Source organism: Crocodylus porosus, unplaced genomic scaffold, assembly GCF_001723895.1.
Source record: "Crocodylus porosus isolate Cpor-Errol unplaced genomic scaffold, CroPor_comp1, whole genome shotgun sequence".
Lineage (NCBI taxonomy): Eukaryota > Metazoa > Chordata > Crocodylia > Crocodylidae > Crocodylus > Crocodylus porosus.
The window spans coordinates 104,413,231-104,438,035 of NW_017728918.1; the positions used below are offsets into that span (position 1 = coordinate 104,413,231).

A 24,805-nucleotide genomic window follows, 5' to 3' on the forward strand; every position below is an offset into this window, starting at 1 on the left:
AAGACCTGTCCACCACCACTGTCTGGGTGTGGCCCTCCAGCCAACTAGTGACCCATTTGACTGTGTAGGTGTCGATGCCACAGTCTCCTACTTTTTTTAATGAGAATGGGGTAAGAGACAATGTTGAAGGCCTTCCTAAAGTCCAGAAAAACTATGTCCACTGCTAAGGATTTTGTGACCTGGTCATAGAAGGCCACCAAGTTGGTCTGACAGGACATGCCTCTAATGAACCCGTGTTAGTTGCCCTTAAGCGTAATCTCCCCTGCTGGTCCCTCATGGACATGTGCCAGGATAATTCTCTCAAAAAGCTTACCCAGGATCAAGGTAAGACTGACTGGTCTATAGTTTCCTGGGTCATCCTTCCTCCCTTTTTTGAAAATGGGAACCTGTTCTTGCAAAGGCCCCACATTACCTGATACTTTCTTTTTACCCTCTATATATTTAAAAAAGGACTTCTTGTTCTCCTTGATCTGGGTAGCTAGTCCCAGTTCCATCTCCGCCTTGGCTTTCCTGACCGCCCCCCTACAGCCCTGAGCAACCGAGGTATAGTCCTCCCTATTGATGGCCCCTCCCTTCCATGGAGTGTACACCTCCTTTTTAGCTAGGAGATATTCCCGTATGCTTTGGGTGAGCCATGGGGGCTTTTGCGCCCTCTTGCCCTCTTTGAACCGTATTGGGATTACCTCCCTTTAGGCTTGGAGGATCATCTCCTTAAGGAATGACCACTTCTTTTGGACACCCAACTCCCCTCCCCTCTGGGACCTCAGTGCCTCCCTGACTAGTCTTCTTACCTCATTGAAATCCACCCTCCTGAAGTCCAGGGCTGCCGCCTTGCTGCAGACCTTTGCCACCTTGTGTTGGATGGTGAATTCCAGCAGGCGATGATCACTGTTGCCCAGGTGGTGAGCACCTGCAGACTCCTCACCAGGTTGTCGACTGTGGCCAGGATCAGATCTAACAAGGTGTCTCCCCTGGTGGGGCTGTGCATCTCCTGGGTTAGATGGAGGTCCTGTATCTCGGCTAGGAACCTATGTGACTGGTTAGACCTGGCTGAATGTTCTTCTTAGCAGATGTCTGGGAACAGCAGTCTGTCCTTTGTCATAAGGAGATCATGGGACATCAGATCTAAGGCTTTTTTAAAGTCCAGGTATATGACATCAATCTCTTCTCCCTTGTCCAGGTGATACATCACCTGGTCATAGAAGGAGATGCAATTGGTCAGGCAAGACCTACCCATGATGAACCCATGCTGACTATCCTTCAGGATGTTGCCCTCAGCCAGCTTATCCAGAAGGGTCTCCTTGATAATTGTGTCAAGAATCTTACCAGGGATTGAGGTCAGGCTGATTGGCCTGTAATTCCTAGGTTCTACTTTCTGCCCTTTCTTGAAGATGGGTACAACATTGGCCTTCTTCCAGTCTTCAGGTACCTCAACTGGGTGCCACAAATTTTCAAATATTTTTGCCAATGGTTGGGCTATGATGCCTGCCAACTCCTTGAGTACCCTAGGGTGTAATCTGTCAGGACCAGCTGACTTGAAGGTGTCCAGCCTCTCAAGTGATCCTTTACTAGATCAACACTAATGCTGGGTATAAATACATCCTCACTCTGGCTGTCCTGCATTTTGCTAGGCAGGGCGGTCCCACTGGACTGATGAAGACTGATGCGAAGTACATGGGTAAGCAGGTTGGCCTTTTCCTGGGTGCAAAGTACCCATTAAGCAGGTTATCCTTTTCCTGGGTGCCATTGGTTTGACAGACTCTTCTCCAACATAATAGCTACAAGCAAAATTCCCATGATGTGGTGACAAACAAAGGTCATTCTATCCCCACACCCAGAAAATCAACCACAGACCCAAAAAAACTCCCATCCCATATCACTGCTTCATATGACATATAAACTTCTAACCAAAATGCTACTGTCTTGCATGTCTTCCATTTTTTAGAAGGTTATATGAGTTGAACAGGCTGGCTTTCGCTCTGGATGCACCATGTATCTTGAAGCTCACTATGTATATTGAAGCTGAGTACCAGCACAAAGATATTACAGGAGATGCTTTTATCAATTTATCAGCAGCCTATGATATTATATGGCAAGAAGGCCTGATGAAGGTGTCAATGGTCATCAGGTGCTAGCAGACCCTCTGCCACTTATCAATGCTCCTGTTTAATTGGCGATATCATCTCCATCTAGGGAACTCTGTCAGCAGAACCTGTCTATAAATACGTCTCCCACAAAGATCAGTGCTTGCACCAGCACTTTTTAATGTATACATAAGTGATCTTTCTGTCACCACCAGCCAGAAATTAGGCTTTGCCAATGACTTGGCACTTGCTACTCAAAGAAGGAGCCAGACTAAAGTCCAAGCAGATCTTTGCAAAGACCTCAAGTTACTTGAAGAATGTTTTGCATGTTGGAGACTTTGCCCAAACCTGAGAAAAACTATCATCACATCACGTCATCTGAACTACACCTGTGTTGACCAGAAACCATCACTTTCTGTGGAGAAACGTTTAATCATGAAAAGTTCCCAAAATACCTTGGCGTAACTCTTGAGTGGGCCTCACTTTTCATGAACATCAGTGGAATGTTGCTAAAAAAATGAAAGCCTCATGCATACAGTGGCCAGAACAACACAAGAAGCAAATGAAACCATGCTTTCAATGGCCACTCTAGCACTTGTTTTCTCTGCAGTAGAATGTTGCTCCTCAGTCTGGAACAAATATGTGGACACAAGTTTGTTGATACACAGTTAAATGCAGCTATGTGGATTATATCAGCAACACTAAAAAGTATGCCATTGCCATAGCTCCCAGTCCTAGTGAACATTGCTTCCCCACAGCTCCGCCGTGATGCCACATGCATGAGGGAATACCATAAGGACATCAGTAACCCAAACCTTCTAATCAACAAGGACATCAATACACCACAACTGGAGAGGCTTAAATCTAGGAATCCATTCTAGAAATATGCCAAGAAGCTCTATGATGATAACAAGAACACTGAAGAACTGCCTAGAGACTATGGCAGTTCTTCTTTCCATTTGTTCATTGTCTTTGTTGTCCATCAAGAAGCAAACATTCCATTTTACAAAAATCATTATCTTCTAGCTTAGTTAATTTTAAATCAATACAGTTTTGGATTTCATTTAGAGAAGGTATGAATAATGTAATCTGGTTCATCTAAGGATAGTGTGGAACCAGGGATGTAACATGGTAATGTTAATACAGTATCTCAATAAAAATGAGATTGGGTTGGATTTATATGTATAATTTAGGAAATCCTCAAATAATAGGTTTCTTATGGAATTTTTAATCTTTTCCATTGCAAGACTTTTCATTGTGTTTGACACATTGAATTAAATGAAAGATGTCAGATAGATTTTAATTAGTATGTATTGCATGTGACAAGCTCTCTATTTTCAGTGGACACTACATTTGAAGCAGCACAGACCACAGAAGAAATGAGGCCTTGTTACTTGTTCTATAGCGGGAGATAGAATATGGAGATCATAACACATACAGTTTGAATATGCTTTTGCATACATTTTGTGTATGCCATTAATGTTGATTTTCTTACAATCTAATAGTCTGATAATGTGAACAAAGCAGGGTTGAATTATGGAGTGCAGTGGGACATGGAACCTTTATCTCTTCCACTTTCAGCTTTGCTTGGGCCTGAAGAAATTGAGTGGATACTTTTTCTGTGGTCTGCATCAATTGGGCTCTAGTTTTTTCCATTTTTTAATCATCAAGCTTGCCTTTCTCTCTCTCTTTCTCTCCCTCTCTCTTTTACACACACATACGCTATTTATATATATTTAAAAAAATACTTAGAAAAAGGTCATGACTGAAGCAATACTGAAAACAAACAATCCTTAAAGATGTGATCAAAGCATGCAAAAAGTGTAGTGTTGCAGAACTTGATTTGCCATTAATTAGCCATTCCTGCTCTGTGGGTAGATGTTATCTGTGTCTTAATCAGTCAGATATTTTCACCTGATCTTTTCACTTAAAAAAAGCAGCAGAAAGATTAGATTTAATGGCTTTCTTATTTTTACAGCCAGTCAGTGGCAACATAATGTCTTGCAAATTTTAAAAGATATTGTTTCTTTAGCCAGGGTATATACTCTGCTGTGGGAAAAGGGGCTTATATGATGTTTCACATTACATTTTTATCCAGTTTTGCCATAAAAATCAAGTTTATTCAAATACAGCTCTTCAAACTTTTGCAGCTCTTCCAGTGGTTATTCTAGAGTACTATTTTGAGTGAAAGTAAGGTAAATTTAATATAGTATTTGGTATGTGCAGGTTGAGATCATTTTAATATTCAGAGTGTACCTGAATAATAAGCTTGTAGAATATTGTAGGCAAAATGTTGACATCTGGAGACTTACTCTGTTGTACAGTGTAATGGCTCCTAAGAGACTGACTCCCAACAGATGGTGGGGGAGGTAGAGTATGGTACTAAGAGTCTACTTTTCCATGACAAATGTGCATGGGAGGAGAACATTTTAAACAGCAAGAAAAAGGTAAACCAGAACTGTGCAGTCAATCAAACAGAACGTGACAAAGCTGCTTTCCCCTTTATCTGAAATGTTAATATAAACTCTCAGCAAAGTTTAGATATCCTATTTAAATTCAAGTCCTATCTAAAAGAGCAAAGTCTATTTAATCTCAAAATGGAACTTGAATAGAACTAAAACATGCAATCTTTATTGGGAGTTTTTATTAAAGGGATAAGAACTTGATGTTTTCTTAGCAAGGATCCCATTCCTTTCTAGTCTTATTCCTTCTTCCAGTGTCTTCTCAGTGTAACAGTAAATATGAACCAATAAAAACCAAATAGAATTCCCTTATGGTTTGCAGCCAATATTTGAGGAGTAGAGGTTTTTCAGGTTTGATTTAAAATTAACTAATCTAGAACAGGGTTGATTAATGATGGGGCATTCCTGCAAAAAATAAGCAAGTAAACTCAGGACAAACAAATATTCAGACGGTTCCTTCTGTGAATACTACAGTCAGAAAAATTATGTGTACTTATGTCCACCTATTAATGTGGCAAACTCTCTATTCAACCTTTTGTCAAATCTTATCACCTCATCATAGGTGCTAATCAATTATGGATTGAACTGGCACTAGGAGTGCCATTAGTTTTGTCACTGCCAGAACTGATGTACTCACTTCACAGGTCTATGCTTGCTAATACCTGTGCCATAAAGATAAATTTATACCTGAACAGTTCATGAAGGTGATCCAGTCCAGATAAACTTCTGAGTTTTATTGCAGTGCAGTCCCATTGGAAAAGCAAGAAGGCTAGCAGAGAGTGTTAAACTGTGCATAATATGATTTCAGTATCTCCAGGCAGTGTGCACAAAGCAAATCTAGTGGCAGATATTGCCACTAGGAGAATGACCGAGTCACAGAATATTGAAAAAGTTGTCACGTGCCATTTCTTGTTATCATGACAAAATGACAGAAGGACCATAGGCATAAAAATATTAGTCTCCTTACAATTCTAGGTAAGATTTTTTTTCTGAGAATGCTCAGTGAGTATCAAATGAATGATGCAAATTACCTTCCACATTTTTATGTGGTAACAGCCTTGTATGGAAATTCCTGAATATTTTTTCCTATTGTATGCATATTCAGATAGAAGGTGATAGAAATACTATATTTCCTTGCATACAACATGCCCCCAAAGAAGATAAGCATCTTGTTTTTGAAAGACAGAATGGTTGAAAAATGACCTTTCCCTAAAATACTGGTAAGTACCATATTTGTCCAAGGGAAACACAGGCACATGATGTATTAGGAGAGCAAAACATTGTGGCTATTCTGTTAACTCTGTACCTGCAGGATAGATAATCCTTATTTTTTCTCCTAAAATATTTTTATATATGCCTCCCATGTGATGAACACTAGACATTACATGTGTACCAGCAACACAAATCACAAGCTAACATCATTTGCTAACAATTTCTAGTCTCTGCTGAAGTGTGATACAAGAAAGCTTGATAACAGTTCAGGATTCAGGTGCTTTATTGGAGATCTACAGAAGGTGTAGAATATCGCTAATACCACCTATCCTTACTGTGCCTCAAGGTAACTAGTGCTACAAATCTTTCATTTTCTTGAGTATCCAGTTAAAATAAAATAAAGGCCCAGGAATCTTCCTGAGTGTACTTGATCCGGTTCTGTGTGGAGGGGGAGAAACATGTTTATGTAACTTTATTACTAATATAAGCTTATATATTTATTACTAATATAAGCTTATGAGATTGCAATTTTTTTCTGAAAACAAGTTGTTTTTGTTTGGTTTGGTTTGGTTTGGTTTGGTTTGAAGGACAGCTAAAGGGAAGTAGGGAAAGGAAGGAAAAAGCAGGAAGAAATATTTTTCAAGGTACAAACTGTGTAATGCTTTTCTTTTGGTTTTAGCAGAAAATTAGTGAAGGCTTAAACAGGCAAGCTCCTTAAATGTCTATCAACATCAAGAGAAATTAAGGATACTCAACACCTTAAGGTGTTGTTCAGCACACTGCCACTGTTGTGCAGCACGCTGCAACAACCCTGTCCTAAATGATATTATGATAGAGAAACACTTTGTTTGATGTCTTAACATTTCCAAGTGGCTCACACTAAGAAAAGGTTAAATCCATTTATTTAGTAGCACTCATCAGTGAAACAGTGGGTGATGTTCGAAGTTGGTCCAAAACATGAACACCTTTAACAAAAGTGTCCCACCTTCCATATTTAAGATCTAGGGACCTTCTTTATGCTCTTGCTTAGTTTCCTCTTTTGTCCATATCTTTGATACAGTTTGATTCATTTTCTTGTAGAGAATACTGTTATTGTTATTGGTCTACAGTTTTAGAAGTGAAGTGAAAAGCAAGTACGTCAGTAGAATAATAAACTTTTGAAATACAACATTATTCAAAAATACTTGCACAGTTTTGACTTAAATAACATTATCTTACTATTTGCAGTGTTCACTCTCTTGAGAATAGGGAATACTGTGAATATTATGTTGACAAGACAACTGAGAATGACTGCTGAAAATGAAATATTCTAATATTTCACAGAATAGCATTCTAATATTTCTATTTTCTGTCTAATATTTAAACCGTGAGAGGAACTTCCATGAATTCAATTGAAATCAGTTGGAGCTTTGTCAGACTGTGGAATTCATGAAAACTGTAGGATTTCGGCTATTATTTAATTAAACAGAAACTCTGCTCAGAATAATAGATTTAAGATGGACTACTGGTTGGATCTGGTATAGTAATTCCTTTGTTAGTTGCATATTTTAATATGAAGCTTCACTATACATGCTAAAACCAATAAAAATACTTTCAAAGTGAAAATAAATCTGACAGCTGGTAGCAAATATGGAACTGGACCTCACAAGGCATTTTATATATGGGGTTGAAGTGTCAGGGGTAAAAGACACTCTCCTCTCCAACAGTCAAAATGCCTGTGATTGCAAACTATAAAAGGTGAATAGGTCCACCTGGTCACACCTATCCTAAGTGCATTATCTGTGACAGCCTTGTTGACTTTCTGTGAAAATATAAACTCAGGGAAAGGGAGAACTTCACACTTAAGTCTTTAAAATAAATCCGTGAATGTAAACTGAGCTCAGGCTCACAGAGGGAGAATGAAGCTTTGGGGAAAAGGGAGTTTCTTCAAAGAAGGGACAATACTGAGGGAGATTTACACTCTGGAACATGTTGTAATCTGGCTGCATTTCAAAATTTCCTGGTCTTGGTGAAGAATGTAAATTATGTCTGGTCTAGGACTATAACATGAGGGACTAGGACTATAACATCACCTAGACTTGCATGTAGGGAGAGTAAGTGTAGATAAGCTTGAGTGTATGCTTGAGCTGTTTACCATAGTGCAATAATTTTCTGTAATTCTTTTGCTGCATTTGCTAATAAACTAAATTGTTTCAAGAAGACAGTTGCTTATTGTATATTCTTAGTTACACATTCCCAAAGGGAAGATATGTAAGGCAAGTCCAGACAAGTGTGCACATTGGTTTGTGGCACTGCAAACCCATCTGTGGCACCACAAAATGCATGCACAACACATGCATGCATTTGCCATGTTAGTAATTTGCAGCATGGTGGGTTTTTTTGACACTATGATCTCCCGGTGCCCATGCCAGAAAAAAGTTGGGTGGCATACATGGAAGCAGCAAACACCTCCAGAAACTGGAGCCTTGCTGGCCAGAACCATGCTCAGCTGCTGCCCAGGCTCCACATGCCCTGATTGCTGTTACTTCCACCCTAGGAGGTCCCCAGGATCCCAGGTAAGGCTGCTGGAGCCGGCTCAGATGCTGGCCACAGCCTCTTCTACCCCACTGAGGGCAACATTCTGCATACCGGAGCATGTGTGCAGGAGTGTTCCCCGGGGACAAGTAGCAGCGGCACAAGTATGTGCCACTGCTATTTGTCCCCAGGGAAACACATGTCCCTGCTCATGGGGGTGTGCCCAGGGGTGTGCCCAGAGGTGCTTGGATGACTGGTGCCTCCCAAGTTTTGGAGGGTACCAGATTGCCAATGGGGGTGTTGTCCACCAGCCGCTAATCACCGAGCTAGCAGTAAAATTGGGAGTGCACTTCTGGCGGTACTTCCAGTTTCGCAACTGGCACTTCCAGGGGGTGCACAGCCAATCTCAGGGGGTATACATGTACCTGCAGGCATCCCCTATGCATTGCCAATGCATAGATGTTCAGTTTCACCTGCACAATACCAAACAGTTGGTACAGACAAGGTTTTGTGCTGAGATCCAATGCCAGGGTAGAAATTGTGAAATTCCACCTCCAAAAAGACCGTGCAAAAAAACTTGGAAGTGAAGGGTTGTATTCATATAAAATTACCCAAAGAAAGGCACCTGATACCCAAAAGTTATCCCACTGCCCTCCCAACTATACAGTTGATCCAATAAAAGATAGCACAAAAAAGCATTTCCTCTTGGGTTGCATTCAGAAAGACTAGAAAAGGGACAGAGAATGAGGACAGGGGACAAGAGTGAGAGTATAAGTTATATATACATATATCATTTTATATACATTTATAATTATATATATGTGTGTTTGTGTTTGTGTGCATCTACAATATATTCATATAATACTATAGATGTATGAGGATATGATTGGGATGTGTGTGTATATATGCATTTATGTATAATTCAACATTAGAGATTTTTAATATAGGGTGTACTACTTTCACATCTTTATACCAAAAAATCTTTTAGGTCAGGCCTATAAAGTTTCCTTTGATGCTGGCTGGGAAAACTAACAAGGAAGACATAGATTTCACAGATGCTGAGCAAAAACTGTGATAAATGCAATATAGAACAGAAAGCATACAAACCTTGTCAATGAGTGTTATGCTGCTTTTAGTAGTAAAACTGATGTCTCAGAAGGTGTTTTTTTTCTAAGAAGCTTTGAATTCTGTCCCAATTTCTATCCTTGGATTTGTCTCCTGAAAGCAAACTGAGGAAGGATGAGTTGAATGAATGGACTGTAAAGTGGATAGAAAGCTGGCTGGATTGTTGAGCTTAATAGGTAGTAATCAATGGCTCCATGTCTAACTGGCAGTCAGTGTTAAGTGGTGTGCCCCAGGAGTTGGTCCTGGGGCCAGTTTTGTTCTGTATCTTCATTAATGATCTGGAACTTGGGATGGATTGCACCTTCCACCAGTTCATGGATGACACCAAGCTGGGGCATGTTGAAGATATGCTGGAGGGTAGGGCTCGAATTCAAAGTGACCTAGACAAATTGGAGGATTGGGCGAAAAGAAGTCTCATGAGGTTCAACAAAGATGCATGCGAAGTCCTGCACTAAGGATGGAACAATCCCATGCACTGCTAAAGCCTGGAGACTGACTGGCTAGGCAGCAGCTCTGCAGAAAATGACTTGGGGGCTTATGTGGACAATAAGATGACAATGAGTCAATGGTATGTCCGTGTTGCCAAGAAGGTTAATAGCATACTGGCTGCATTAGTAGAAGTATTGCCAACAGATCAAAGGAAGTAATCATTCTGCTCTATTCTGCACTGGTGAGGCCACATCTGAAGTACTGTGTCCAGTTTTGGGCCCCCCACTATAGAAAGGATGTGGACAAGTGGGAGAGAGTCCAGTGGAGAGTGATGAAAATGCCTCAGGGGCTAGCGCACTTCTGAGGAGAGGCTGAGGGAACTGGACTTATTTAGTTTGGAGAAGAAGAGACTGAGAGGGGATCTGATAGCAGCTTTTAACTACCTGACGGGTGGTTCCAATGAGGATGCAGCTACACTATTCTTAGTGGTGACAGATGACAGAACAAGGAGCAATGGTCTCAAGTTGCAGCAAGAGAGGTTTAAGTTGGATATTAGGAAAAACTCTCTCACTAGGAGGGTGGTTAAGCACTGGAACAGGTAACCTACAGAGATTGTGGAATCTCCATCCTTGGAGTTTTTTAAGGCTTGGCTCGAGAAAGCCCTGGCTGGAATTATCTATTTGGGGATGGTCCTGCTTTGAGCTGGGGGTTGGACTAAATCAGTGTTTCTCAACCTGTGGGTTGTGACCCAAAAGTGGGTCTCAACGGTATATGAAGGAGTCATGAACAAACTTTAAAAATGGATCAATGAACTTTAAAAATGGATTCTCCTTTAAAGGAGAAAAAACATGGGAAGCCATAGCTTTACCCATGCAGGCTGGCAGAATTACAGCTCGCAAGGGCCTACTTGGGGCTCCTCATGCCTCATACGCTGTGGGGGGGTGGAGCCTGGGGGCAAGGGGCACCAGGTCAGGAGTAAGGGGCACTGCATAGGACTGGCCATTGCTATTTTACAAATGAGTCCTAGTACAAAGAAGGTTGAGAACCACTGAACTAGATGACCTCCTGAGGTCCCTTCCAACCCTAATTTTCTGTGATCCTTTGATTCTAATCCAAGAGGATGTCATACTTTAAAAAAAGAAAAAAATGAAATTACATTAAGTGAATTTATTCTACATATTAATTATATATAGAAAAAAGAGTTCAGAAATGTTTTAAGGTAGTACAAGAGCACATTGGCTAAAAAGTGGACAAAATGCCCTAAGAGTCCTTTCCATGTCTATTATCAGTGATATCATGACAGGGATACCTAGAATTCCATTAATCCTGCTGCTGTTATAGAAGTACAAAAGCATCTATGCTTAATTTTACTGGCACTGTAGCCAAGTATTAACATCTGTAATTATAAAGACCAGGTTACTTTTTGGCTTCAGGCCAGCAGTGCTCAACTTTTTGGCCCCACGGACCGGATGAGTGATGCTGACCTGGTCCACAGGCCAGAATGAGCATTGTGTACCAGGATCAGTCACTGGAGCATGGCTCTGCTCCCTTCCTGCCCTGAGCACTGACTGGTGATATATGTATAATTTTCATTAGTGCTCTATGTTTCTGTCTGCCTTTCTGTTCATTTTCACATTAGGTTAAAATTATTGCTTACCAAATTTTTAGAACTAGGACATGAACGCCTCATGCCTCCCAAGGCTGGAGGGGCATGGTGACTGCCCACAGGTGGCAGGCAGAAGTGGCAGGGGCATGTTGGCAGTGAGTGGGGACCACCTGCAGGCAGCTGCAGTGATGTCAGCAGCGAGGGGGGGGATGGCGAGAACCAAGTGGAAAACAACAACTGCCCGCAGATGCCACTGGCCAATCTGGTGGTGGCGGCCAATCTCAGGGGGTGCTCGTGCACCCATGTGCACCCCCTACACATCACCAATGAATTAGGATCTAGTATGCAGATATGAAAAAGATTCTTTATCACCCAACTTTCTTTTAAAGAAGTTGAGATGCGCTCGACTTCTCTTGCTGACAATACCTGGATCTTAATAGGAAAAGATCACTGTTAAGTGATTCTCAATTGAAAGCTCTCTCATTTCTTCTGTAGGGCACTAAGCAAGGCATATTTGTTTATGCAGCACATTGATTAGCCAACTTGGCAGGGTTCATGAATTTAAATAGTCTCAAAGTGAGTATTTTATGGAATGAAGTTTGAAATTGCCCAGATGCTGCAACAATGGGTGCTTTAAAAAATCTAAATATTGATAATAATAAAAACTAACTGTACCTCCTGAGTAAAAATGGTTGACATCGGGTAAAGATGAAACTCCTAAATTTGTTATGAACTTCAACTTAAGTTGTGTCTTAAATGTAAATGGCCAGAGAGGAAAGCTAGCACATACCAAAACAAAGGCATATGCAAGTGATAATTGTGAGGTTTCAGTTACGTACATTATTAGCCACTCCACTGTTACATACGTACTAAAATCTCTTCCTGTTATACACCTGCTTTGCCAGTTACTCACAGTTTTATATGTTTCATTGCCGTCTGTTATGCTAAAACACTACAAGCCTTTTGCTTTTTTAGCTTGGCTTGCCCAGAAGTCATAGGCAGTTTTTTAGACCTAACAGGTACGGATATATTTGGCTACTAATCCAAACTTTTGGTTGCTATTTAGAGCAGATTCTGGAAGCTACTTGCAATTTTCCTCTGGTGATTATAGTCTCAGTACTAATGTTTATATTTTCATACATGCTCCAAAATGAGCAGATTGCTGCTGCTTAAGTAATGGGCTTCACGTTCCCCCCCCCCCCACTTAATTTAGATTCAGCACACAACAACATATAATGAAAGTCCTCTGTATTTACTGCTTTCTGTTACGTGTGCAAAATATCCAGTATGATGAATGATAAAACACAGTATATTATTCCCTTGGATCGGCCTTGAGAATAATCGGATTATTCTCCCTACAAGAGTACTCTTGAGACTGCTTTGTGGTCAGCAATATAGATTGAAAGGACAGAGAGAGCCCACTGATGTGGATAATGATCACTGCTGAGAGGAGGCTCTTCTTTCACTGGTATACAGAGCAGACTTTCTTAGCTATTTAAAAAAAACCTACTTTATTTACAGTTTTTCAGTAAAGTAAAGAAACAGCAAAACTGCTGTATTGGCAGTGAGTTCTACCCACTGACTGCATTTTTGATTCCTGTCCTAAAAATGATCTACACTTTGTAATTTTTCATGGGAAGATTATTGTCAGTACCCTGAATTTGGGTGCTAAAAGATCGTAGAAAAATATACTAGAATGACACGAGATGGCCTGAGGTTATCAGCCTCTTATTACGGAGGGTGAGGCAGCCTGTGAGAAAGGACTGTAGCATTCTTTTCAACAAAATTTGATTGACTGTGTGAAGACAAATTATTATTTTCCTCTGTTTTCAGTTACAATTCATACTGAGGAAAAACTTGCTGGGCTGCTTTCCTTTATGATAACTTTTTTATGGATGTATTTAATCATTGCAAGAGGGGTGCTGGCTCTGTTATGAATTGGTTGGTTGGTACAGAAAGGTGCGGAGCAAAAATACTTAAATACGTTCTAAACTTATGTTCCCTTTTGCATTGAAGGGAAAATATATTAGTAGAGATTTGAAAGCTGGTTCTTAGGATGTGCTGCTGCTCATGTTTTATTACATGTCAGATTTGGAAGCTTAGTCTGTCACTGAAGAAAATACTGAGAGGTGAGAGTGAGTTTGCTGATGGTTGGGGAAGGGAGGGAATGGGTCCTTATTAAGGGTATGCAAAGCTTCGGTCACTGATTCAATTCAGCAGAGATTCAGCCTGATTCGGCACCCAAACCTCCAAATCCGAATCAAATCAGGAGACCTTTTAAACTCTCCAAATCAAATCAGAACCCTCCAAACCGATTCAGAGAGTTTCGATGATTCAGACGTAGACACAGCTTTAAATGCCTTTTCTACATACCTGGAGGTACCAGGCGTCTTATGAACACTGAGATGCTGGGGCAGATGGAGCGTCCCACAGGAGCACAGGGGGGTCCCCAGTGTGCTTGGCAGCAGACCCAGAAGTGGACCAGAAGCACTTCTGGTCCACTTCTGGGTACACTGCAGAACATGCAGGGGATCTCACCCCCCTGGCTTAGTGACTGGTGCCTCCTGGGTTGTGGGGGGGAACCCAAGGTCTCCCTATGACCAATCACCAGCCCAGAGGTGGGGGCTTGGGGGGTGGTTCCCCGCACACTCTGCAGCAGACCCAGAAGTGGACTTGAAGTACATCCTTGTGCTCCCGTGGGACGCTCCAGCTGCCCCACCATCTCAGTGTTCACAAGCTGTGCCTGGTACATGGAGGTATGCAGAAAAAATATTTAAATCTGTGTCTATGGCCGAACCGCTGATTCTCTGAATCAGCATCGAATCTTCAGATTTAGATTTGGTTGAATCGAATCAGGACAGTGACCCGAATCAATGTATCAAATCAGTGTCCCCTGAAGCAGGCCAAATCCAAATCTGAATTGAATACGGCCCACTTCACACACCACGGGTCATTATGGCTTTCTGTTTGAGAACTCATGTGATCTGAATCTCCTTTCACTTTGTTGGCACTCTGTTTTCAGGCAATATTGCCATAAAAAACCAGTAGCCCCAAATGGCTAAAGGCATGTGCCCTGTCATGTAATGAGCATCATTCTGCTTTATTTTAGGTAACAGCTGCTGGTGGACGTCTGAAATTTACCATTTCCTATAGCCTCTCAGGGCAGGAAGAACCACTTCAAACAATACTTCACTCTGATGTCATAATAGAGGTACAGTATTTCCATTTCTGATGATTAACTTTAATCCACCTCTTTACATGATTAGTTAAGGCTTGTGGCATCCAAAACTGATCAGGTATCACTGTTATTCAAAGATGTGTCTGCAGACAATTTATGCAGCATCAAATAAAGACCATATCTTATATACCTAATATGCATCTATAGGAGCCTTTTCTGATATTAAAAAGTACTGTCAGATTATATTTACAGTGATAAGCTAGACAGATGAAGAACTGGTAGTATTGGCTGATTGAAATAGGAAGTAAATTCTTTAAACTAGTATCATACCTTAGACAGTTGTAGTATTATATTGTCCTGGAGACTGTGCTTCAGTGGATTTAGTTGTATTTTCTGATGCCCATGCTAAGCCATGCAGCTGGATGGATACCTGTTAGCTCACTGGGATTTTGCTTATACTGACTATAAGCTGTTCCCAAACCATTCCCTCAATTTTTGTCAGTTTATTCTATCACCTATAATTCTTCAAATTATTTGTTTCATATGATGGGTATAGGTTGTAGCCATGCTGGTTGAAGTCTTCTAAAGTCTTAGTATAAAATGAATAATGCACTTCTTTGAAGAGCAATGGATAATCAGTCTGTGGCATTCCTGGTACGTAGTGTTCTTATATACTGATCAGTAACCCTTTGCACTAAGGGTCAGATTCAGTTCTATTTATTAGAAGTGTAACTGGACTTTAGTGCCTAAAGTCAATCCTGTTTCGCCCTGAAATATGTTAATACAAAAAATCTGTGCATCCTTCCCATCCTTGCTTCTTTTTTGTGACTCAGTTGCAAAGGTAAGATTACAGTGTTACAAAAGTATATGCATTAATGGATTTTCAGGGACTTGAACAGGGAGGAATAGAATAGCACTTAGGTGTCTTTTTCCATTTAGATGCCCAATAGATGGAATAGAATCTGTCCCTAAATGTCTACAATGATACACCATCTTTTCTACCCCTTTTATATTTAACTGAATCCCTAATATCTATCTCTAGGGAAGTGGCTTTAGAATCAGCACTCCAACAGATGGGATTCACCTGCAGCCATTTGAGGAGCACACAGAAGAAATTGTTCTGAAACCAGATTCATTTACCGTGTATGGCACTGACATTCCAGTCAGCAAAAGGGAATTCATGACAGTGCTGGCAAATGTGAAGAGGCTTCTAATAAGAGCCACGTACAGCCATGGGATGAATGCCATCTACAGGTAAATTTGGGAACTACATTTGTGACAATATTTTGCAGACAGCCTGATGTGTCTTTTTATTTTCTCTTTATGCAGGCTGCACGTTGGTATAATTTAAGAAGATGGTCACTGTTTATTTTTCACTATGAAACTAGCATACATTTAAGCCTTTTCATCTTTGAATAGTCTGCCATTTTTTTGGGGGGTGGAGTTATTTGTTTTCTTTTACTGACTACCCTACCACACAGAGAAGTCATATAGGCTATTAAAGGGACCATCATAAATCCATAAATACATACATTTTGGGGGAGTATATTTCCTTTTCACACAAAATTCATTCTGGTAGAATGCAGCAAATTCTGTGAATATGAGAACAATCTCTAACTATTGTTTCCCTATGTCATTCTCCTGTTTTATCTGTTAATCTGTTCTGTTATTGTAAGCCAGACTGATTGTTGGGAAGAGGAGTATATAAACTGAAACAAATAATAATAATAATAAAAGACAATATCATAATAAAACAATTAATTGAAGATAGATTCTTTAGCCCTTTAAATGCATAATAGCCAAATTGACAAAATATAGCCAGAGAGATTTTTTTAAATAAGCATTGCATGCAAAAGTAGGCAATCCCAAACCTTTCCCCGGATTTATGTCAGATTAATCTGGACTTCTTAAAATCATTGGTTTCATTTGAAGTCTTCTGAAGTTTTAGTATGAAATCAATGATGTATTTTTATAAGGACGTTTATAAGAGCTGGCACAGTAGCTCTCTCATCTTGGTTGGGGTTGACAACCTATGGCTCACAAGTTGACCTGCAGACTATTGGATCCAGCCCATCAATGTTAGGCTTTCGTGGCATTTGCTGTTGGGGACTTCTTTCATGGCACAACAGTGAGAAGTGCCAGTAGCTAGGATTTTCCCTGTGCCGTGGTCAGGAGCAGCAGCAGCAGATGTGTCCTAGTGCCCACCTGCCTCTGATCCAAGCTGAGTCATTCTGGTACATGGTCTAGGAGGCTGTGATGGATAGCCTATAATGCCTACAGAAGTATGTGGTTCAGTTTCTAACGCTAACATTGGATTTGAAATTTCTCCCAGTGCTTTAGTGGACACTCGAGGAAGGCCAAAAAGCCTTTCCTGTAATATTTATACATTTTTTCTCAGCCACATGAATCTTATTTGTAAAATATAGTAATGGGCGTCCAGATGTGCGCACACATTTGGTTCCCCAGGGAGTTGTCTCAGGGAAGGCCCATGCCATGCATGCTTTGGCACACAGCAAGTTACCCTGGGTACAGTAGGGGAGGCTGGGGAGAGCACTGTCCTGGCCCCAGAAGCCTTCTCTGGGGTCCTCCTGGGGCTGTAGCCACATCGCTTCTGCCACACGGAGCCTAGCCAGCAGTGGAGTGAGGCTCCAGCCAGCCAGGCTCTGGCTTTGGGCAGCCCATGCTGCCACCACATGCACCATTCTGCTTTCATTTTCAGCAGTGGGGGTTGACCCCTGGATATCCAGGGGTCAAAAAACCCCCTCCATACTGCTCCCTTGCAGAGCAGAGAACAACTCAACATGCAATATGTGGTGCCACAGACATGTCTGCAGTGCCACATACTGCATGGCTGTGCTTGTCTGGACATGGCCATGAGGTAGAACACCTGAAAAGTACCTAACCTACAAATCAGTCACTTCAATCTCTAAAACAGTTTTGAATGGAGGAAGCCAATAGCACTCCTGTAATTACTTTCCAAGAGTAAAGTAACATCTGAAGGAGAAATACCAGCACCTCTGTCTTGCTCTGTTCCTTCAGAATATGTTCCTAGATGAAGTATCTGGAAGCATCAGCTCACATATTCAGGACTTTATTTCAAACCATTTTTAGGGCTCTAAAGTATAATCATTTTAAGTGACAGCAGGCTGAAACACAGTAAACAATTTGAGATCATAGAGGTAGATTTTGTTTCTATGCAGGGTGTCGTAAATTAATGCAGCAATTATTTTGAGTTCTTAGAGAATTAAACATAGATCCCAATGAATAGAAGCTGAAATATAGGTCACTGAGCACCTGCAGCTTGCTGACATGAACCTTTCAGTTGGTGTTCACTCGTGTTTTTCTCTTAAAGAGCTTGGCTTGTTTTTTTATCTTTTCTTTTCGTTTCACCTGCTTTGTTACTTTATAGTACTTCTGTGTTTTGCTCCTTCAAATTTGAGAACTGGCCGAGTTGCAAAAACTGGCTTCAGAACTAAACTTTTCTAAACTCAGTTATGTTTGCATCTGGCCTTTTACCATGACCTACAACAGGTCTGTCCAAGTGGCAGCCAGCAGGCTGCAACGGGTAAAGTTGTGGCTCCTGAACACTCCATGGCTCCAGCTGCAATAACAGCCAGTCTCTGAGCTTCTCCATCTCCCTCTGGCTTTCACTGCCTAGCCCTACATCAGGCTAAAGGAGCTTAGTGCAATGTGGGCAAAGGAAGAGTGGGAGACACAGCATAGCTGGACACAATGCACCTGGGGGGGTGGGGGGAGGTGTGGTGCATCGGGCAGTGGAGGAAGTTGTTCATGCAGCCTATGGGGCCCATGGCTTGATTTGCTGTAGCCCTCAGGCATGTGACCCTTGTTAGTGTGGTCTGCATGGCATTCAGTTCTTGTTCATTTTGCAGTTGGACAGCCCTGACCTACAATTAAAAAAATAACCCTTCAACAGGTTTATCTCCAAATCCAAACTTCAACAAATATCAAAGAAGTTCAGATCCAAAGAAGGTCTTCAGTTGGACCAGTCTCCACTTAAACTCTCTTGTATTTTTCCTAAAAACTTTCAAATAATTTATTTGAAAATTTTCCTTTTCCTCTCTCCTTTTGATGTCCTACAGCTCACATGAACTAAGGAGAACCCCTCTTAATGTTCAATATATCTATATATATTTATTCCTAAGCAGATCAAATATGAAAGATATACTTTATGAGCCTGTATGCACAGCCCAAACTATAAATTTAAGGTATAGGCATAAAGATAATACCTAGCTATTACATAGAACTTTTTTTTTTTATCAGTAGACCTCAAAGCTCTTTACAAAACCTCATTATAGTTAACCCTCATTTTTGTGGATGGTAAATTCAGACCATAGAAAAGAGAAATAACTTACCTGGGATCACTCAGTGAGTCAGTGGCAGGGCTGAGAACCTACGTTCCTGAATGCTCTATCTAAACCAGTGGAGTGCTTTATACACTCTCCAGTAGCGCCTCCCCTTAGCTGTATGGTAAATAGCAGTCTAGACCCTTGAGAGTTACAAGGAAACTGGCCTGTTGAACTGGTCTTAAATAACTGGTCTTAAAGAAACTCACCCCAAAAAGTATGTGGATCAGAATGAAGATCTGTAATCAGTGCTTTGCAGGGTTGTGATCGTTTCTCTCCAGATATGCTGGGTTTGTGGCCAGAATTGTAGGTCCCTGTAGGGTTAGGATAAATAAGTAATTGTAATTGTTAATAATTTTGGAATGCGTTTTCTATTTGTAGTACTGTTAGCTAAAAATGGCTTTAAGTTTCTGCCGCACTTTTACCCTTTCCTTGAAAGGCCAAGAGCAGAATATCCCTAGTTGCTGCTTCACAAAGAGCAAGAGCTGGTAAAATTGTGGCCCATCCCATTGTGTTGTTTGAAATACTTTTCTGTATGTGTATATAACATCATCAATACTATGAAAAGCCTTTAAGACTGTCAAGACTTTTTGATTTTTTGATTAATACTGTTTATTGAGTGTCATCTGTGTGCTCAGTGCTGCTCGCTACAGAGGAAGACATGGTGTGAAAATCATAGCCAAGTTAAAATAAGTTTTGCCATTGAGGCCATGATTTCACCTGTATGGTCTTTTTCCCAAGACCATACAGCCTAATTAAGACAGTGCTTTCCTGCCCATTATGTCCTGTCTATTTTGCTGATTTTCAGTGTGTGCCTAGTTCTTTTATTTTTTTCAGATTCTACATCATTATAGTAAAGTGCTTTAGGCACAGTGACCTAGCCTAATTATATTTACTATCTTGTAAAGGACTTGATCCAATTTTCAGCATTCTTTGTTGGCCCGACAAGGCTCCCTCTGTAGAGGATGTGCTTTGTGTCATTCAGCAGCAACTCTCTCGATTAATTAAGAAGCAGGTTTGATAGGTTCTGAAATAAGCCATATGTGCCCAGAGATCATATTGTCCCTAGTGTGAAACAAGCAGGTCATATGAGTGACCGTATTCCTTGTGAGTGTGGTGGAGGTGCAGAGGACCCTCTCCAGCCAGTAAATACTTGAGGGTTATTAGATTTTCTCATGAGACATAGCAGGATGGTTTGTTGATCAACATTATGCAAAGAGTCAGTCACAGCACTGAGAATTGAACCCAAGTGTCCTGAGTCTTCAAGATCATTCCCCTTTCCATTTATATCTTTTTATCCTGATGTAATGGCAGTAAACATTAGAAACCTTATAAGCTTCAGTATAATTATTTGAAGGCACTTCCTATTTATGTACTAATATTGTAACCCTGAATTAAGCAATAACATTTGATTGTGAATGACTTGTATATTATTGCTCTATCTCCAGAGTAGGAGACTTCCTTAGATTATTATCTAAACAAAAAATCACTCAGCAGAGGTAAAAATGCAACGGACAGTTTGAAAGCCGATTCTCTGATTCTCTTTCAACTGAGGAATTCTACTATAACTGGGCATCATTAAAACTAATGCTACTTTAGTATACACTGAAGCACTATTGCAAAATGCAAGAATTGAACAGTTGTCTTGTATCATGTTAAATCCAACATGAGGCTGCTCCAACAAGGCGAGTAAGGATGAATTTAGCCTTTGCCAATTTGACTGATGCAGATGGACACGGTGGAACCTGATAGAAATGGCAATAAAGAGAATGGCAAACTTGCAACCTCATGTAGAATCACTCCCAACTTTAGTGGAGGAGGATAAGAAAGGAAAAGTAGTGAAATGTCCCTTAGTCTATCACATCAGCTACAAGACAAATGAGGAATGTTCAGGCCAGTACTTCAGAAACCTCATGTAGCCAATGCATTTCAGATGCTTGCCAAAGTAGACAGTAAACTAAGCTGATACCACCTAAAACATTCACTTCCCTTTTAATCTTATTTGTATTTAGAAGTCAACAGTTGCCTGCTGACAGTAACAGTCACCTTAAATATTTGGTCTAGATGTAAATCTCAGATTGTGCATGTATTTTTAGAATCCAGTGCCCCATTACTGCCAGCATTATGTATTTTAATGAAACCAGAATGGCATTTGAGGAATAAAAATTACAGCATTGAAGTACAAAAAAAAAATGCACTGCAGCTTTCTTCAATGAGTAATTGTTTAACACTGAAAACTGTTAAACACATTAAAATCCCATTTACCAAAGCAGAACCTAATGAAAATTGGAATTCTTCGGTGCATGCAAATGTAGCATAATACCAGGCAGAATGTTTCTGTGTGTAACGGTGTCTCATTGTTGTAAATGATATTGCATGGGCTTGGGTGGGAACTAGCTGTAGTTCAACAGGCAAATGAGATTCAATGTTTTGATAGCAATTTTTGTTTCATTTATACATCTTTATTCCTAAGTTCTTTGATATACCGTGTGCCTTTTTCTGACTGTCTAGTCAAATTCTTTAATATCTAATGCAGAAGGGATTTTTCACTGTAAGTAGAATTAAAAAAAAAGTAACTGCAGAATAGAGATGAAGCAAGGAACAGGGAAAGAATGATGAAAGAGAGAGTGAGATCTTGCTGTAGACTCACCCGTGAACAACCATTACCTACACTGGGGTGGGATTTATTGGAGGGGTTCCAGTCTTCTGCACTGGTGCCAACTTGGATTAAAGTCTCTAGGTGTGCATTCCTTATGTGCAGTTAACTCAATCTCCCCCTAAAAGCCTTATTCTTACAAGGATAGTTCTTATATTCTCCAGAGAACCTTCTCCTGGCTCCTGGTAGGCCATTTCTCTCCTTTTCTGTCATCTCTTTCTCTCTGGGAGAAACCCATACAGCTGGCTTGAAAAAGGTATTTTCTTTCATTGGAATTTTAAAAAAATGTACTTGTCTTTTTCTTTCTTGGATACTTTTCTCTTGTTTTTTTTCAAAGCAAGGTTTTTTTCAGGTTCCTTTATGCAACCAAAAGCCAATGCTTTTTGTTTTAAAAGACAAATATTTTTTGTTTTCTCCCCAGTGCAAATTGGACTTTTTTAGTGCAAATTGCCATCTAGGTGAAAAGGCCTTTTCCTCTAAAAAGACATTTCTTCAGAAAATTGTCAGCTCCTGGTAATCAAGCCTCTTCTTCCAGGGTGCTCATCTGAACTTCATCAGCTCCCAAATTAGAAGTCTGATAGGAATTAACTCCCAACATTAATTTTTCAGATGCAGTGCAAGACTGCGTTTTCTCCTTTCCAAAAGGGATAATGTCAGCTCATGAAGTTCTGGTGACTCTTTCTGAAAGGCATAATGTCAGCTCAGCTCGTGATTCATGAAGTACTGTTCTAAGTGTTGCTCATGTCTCTTATAGCCCAGTAGAAAAACCAGCATCGCCAGTAATCCAGGGTGGACCAGGCCCAGGCACTGATTTAGAGGTCATGCAAGACTCACTATAGCTGCCTCCCCCACCTCAGCCATGACTGCCATCAGTGGGCAAAATTAATTTTGCCATCGTGGGGCAAAATTACCTATTATGTTTCTGTTGCACCTGATTCTCATATGTGGAGAACCTTCCTGCTTTTCCTTTGCCATTCTCCTCCCATACTTCTTGCTGGCAATTATATATCAACTTGCAAGTAATCCACAGCCTGGGGGGACCTTTAACTAAAATAATTATTAAAGTAACTATCAGCTCTGATGACAGATGTTTTGACTTGCTGATTCAATGTTCCAAGGTAAATTTTGTTTTTAATAAAAATAATGCACTATGTTTGGCCCTAATCCATTATAGAAAAGACTAAATATGCTAGACTTTACACTGCACAAGCTTAGTATTGATTTGTTAATTTATTGACCCTCCTCTCCCCACACTCCACAAAGGAACTGAAAGGAAGTTCAAAGTTGATCAGCTTTAGGGCTAGCTGCCACTAAGAAAAATATCAGTCACATCTCTAAGATGCCTAAATAAGTCCACGAGGTATGGCTTTTACATTTCCTTTGAGTTTTCTGCTGCAAAAACAGAAAAATAGTAGAAATTTCCACCTTTCTCTCTTTTCTCTTTGTGGTACTTGAAGAACTGGGACTGATCAAGGGAGATACCCTTTCTCTCTTTCTCATGTGTAATGGTATTGATTTTCTCCTGGACAGAGCTGAAAAGGTGAAATCCTTTTTAGAGAGATGAATCTTCAGAAAAAAAAGAGTATTTCATAATCAAAGCTTAGTAATTGTAATATTTTGTTTAAGGAGGAGAAAGCGATTTTATTCTGTAAGGTTCATTGGCACCAGTTTGTTAACAGGCAGGCTATTATATATACATCTCTAATGGAAGTCAAAACATGTAACTTATAAACTAAGAATAATCTTCCTGCTACGTATACAGTATTATGAGAGTTTTTAATGTGTGCTGACCATATTCTTCTTCATATAATGGATAGAAATAGCAACAAAGCTGCAGACATTGGACTAGAAAATTGAGACACTCGATAAACAACTACCTTATTTGTAAGCAACCAAACAAGTGCAGAATAATGAATCTCACTGGGTACATCTACACATGCATTAATGTGCTGCAGTTACTGTGCATTATGTTTAGTATTTGTAATAACGGGTATTAACTAAATGTGCAGTAACCAGTGCTACTTCACAGTAACACTGGCACACCCCTTTTTAGTGATGCTAATGCTCAGTAGACTAATTCAACTATGCATTAGTGCAAAAGCATGGTCTTGTCATGATCTTATGTAAACGTGCCCATTATTAACTCCCAGCTGCATCCAGCTGCAAACATACTGCTATAAAATCTGTACTTTATTCACAAGTTAATTGTTCTATTTTTTGTTAAACATAGGTTGAGTGGGGTCAGTCTGGAAGCTGCTGATCGTTATTCAACTGGCAGGAATGTGGCGACTGCTGTGGAGGTTTGTCAGTGTCCCCTAGGGTATGGTGGCACCTCTTGTGAAGTGAGTATTAAGAGAGTATTAAGAGAGTCAAGAGATGTATCTTTCGTGCAAGCGGTTGTGTTGACACAATAGTACAGCAATTCCAATCAGCCTTAATGCAAAATAGCAATTAAGCTGTCCTAGTTAATAAATTTAGGATCATATAGGAAATTGCTGCTTAAAATTTTATATTCACAACTGGCAACCTTGTAGTCTTTAAGAATTCTTGTAATCATTTCCAAAGTTCCTAATTATATAGAAGACATGGTTTTGGATCCCAAAGTCCCATTTCTTACATAAATCTTGTGTGTTTCCTTGCTTAGTTACTTCAGTTCACAAGAGATAGATATAAAAGCTTTATTGCAAAAATTAAAATTAAGTTGACACATAGCTTTGTAAGAGCTGAAAGACGATACAGGACCCTGTGCATGGTGGCTACGTAGGTACGTATTTGTTGTATCTTAACACAAACTATGACAGCAGTTAATGATTACATTAGTCCAGGATAAAATAATGGGGAAGTTTCCACATGATGCCATGGTAAGACAAAACGAAAGGTGTTTGTTGTGGGAGACTCCATCCTGCGGGGGACTGAGGGGGCAATCTGCCACCCTGACCCCTTAGCCCGGGAGGTCTGCTGCTTCCCGGGGGCCCGCATCCGACACATTGCGGAGAGGATCCCAAAGCTCCTCTGGCCCACAGACCACTATCCCATGCTCCTTATTCATGTGGGCACCAATGACACGGCTCGGAGCACCCCCAGCCAGGTCATGAGGCGCTAGAGGGATTTGGGAGTGGGGCTTAGGGGTCTGGGAGCTCAGGTGGTGTTTTCGTCGATCCTCCCAGTCTCGGGC

General features: G+C 40.5%; 1 protein-coding gene across 1 annotated transcript in view; it reads left to right on the top strand.

Annotated features, from left to right (window-relative positions):
- The window catches only part of LAMA2 (laminin subunit alpha 2), a 434,604-nt gene that overhangs the window by 178,214 nt on the left and 231,585 nt on the right, over positions 1-24,805 (top strand). Inside the window, exons 14-16 of the mRNA XM_019538207.1 lie at positions 14,542-14,643; positions 15,653-15,864; positions 23,861-23,972. Coding sequence (XP_019393752.1) covers positions 14,542-14,643; positions 15,653-15,864; positions 23,861-23,972 — 426 coding nt within the window. The remainder of the gene's footprint in view (positions 1-14,541; positions 14,644-15,652; positions 15,865-23,860; positions 23,973-24,805) is intronic.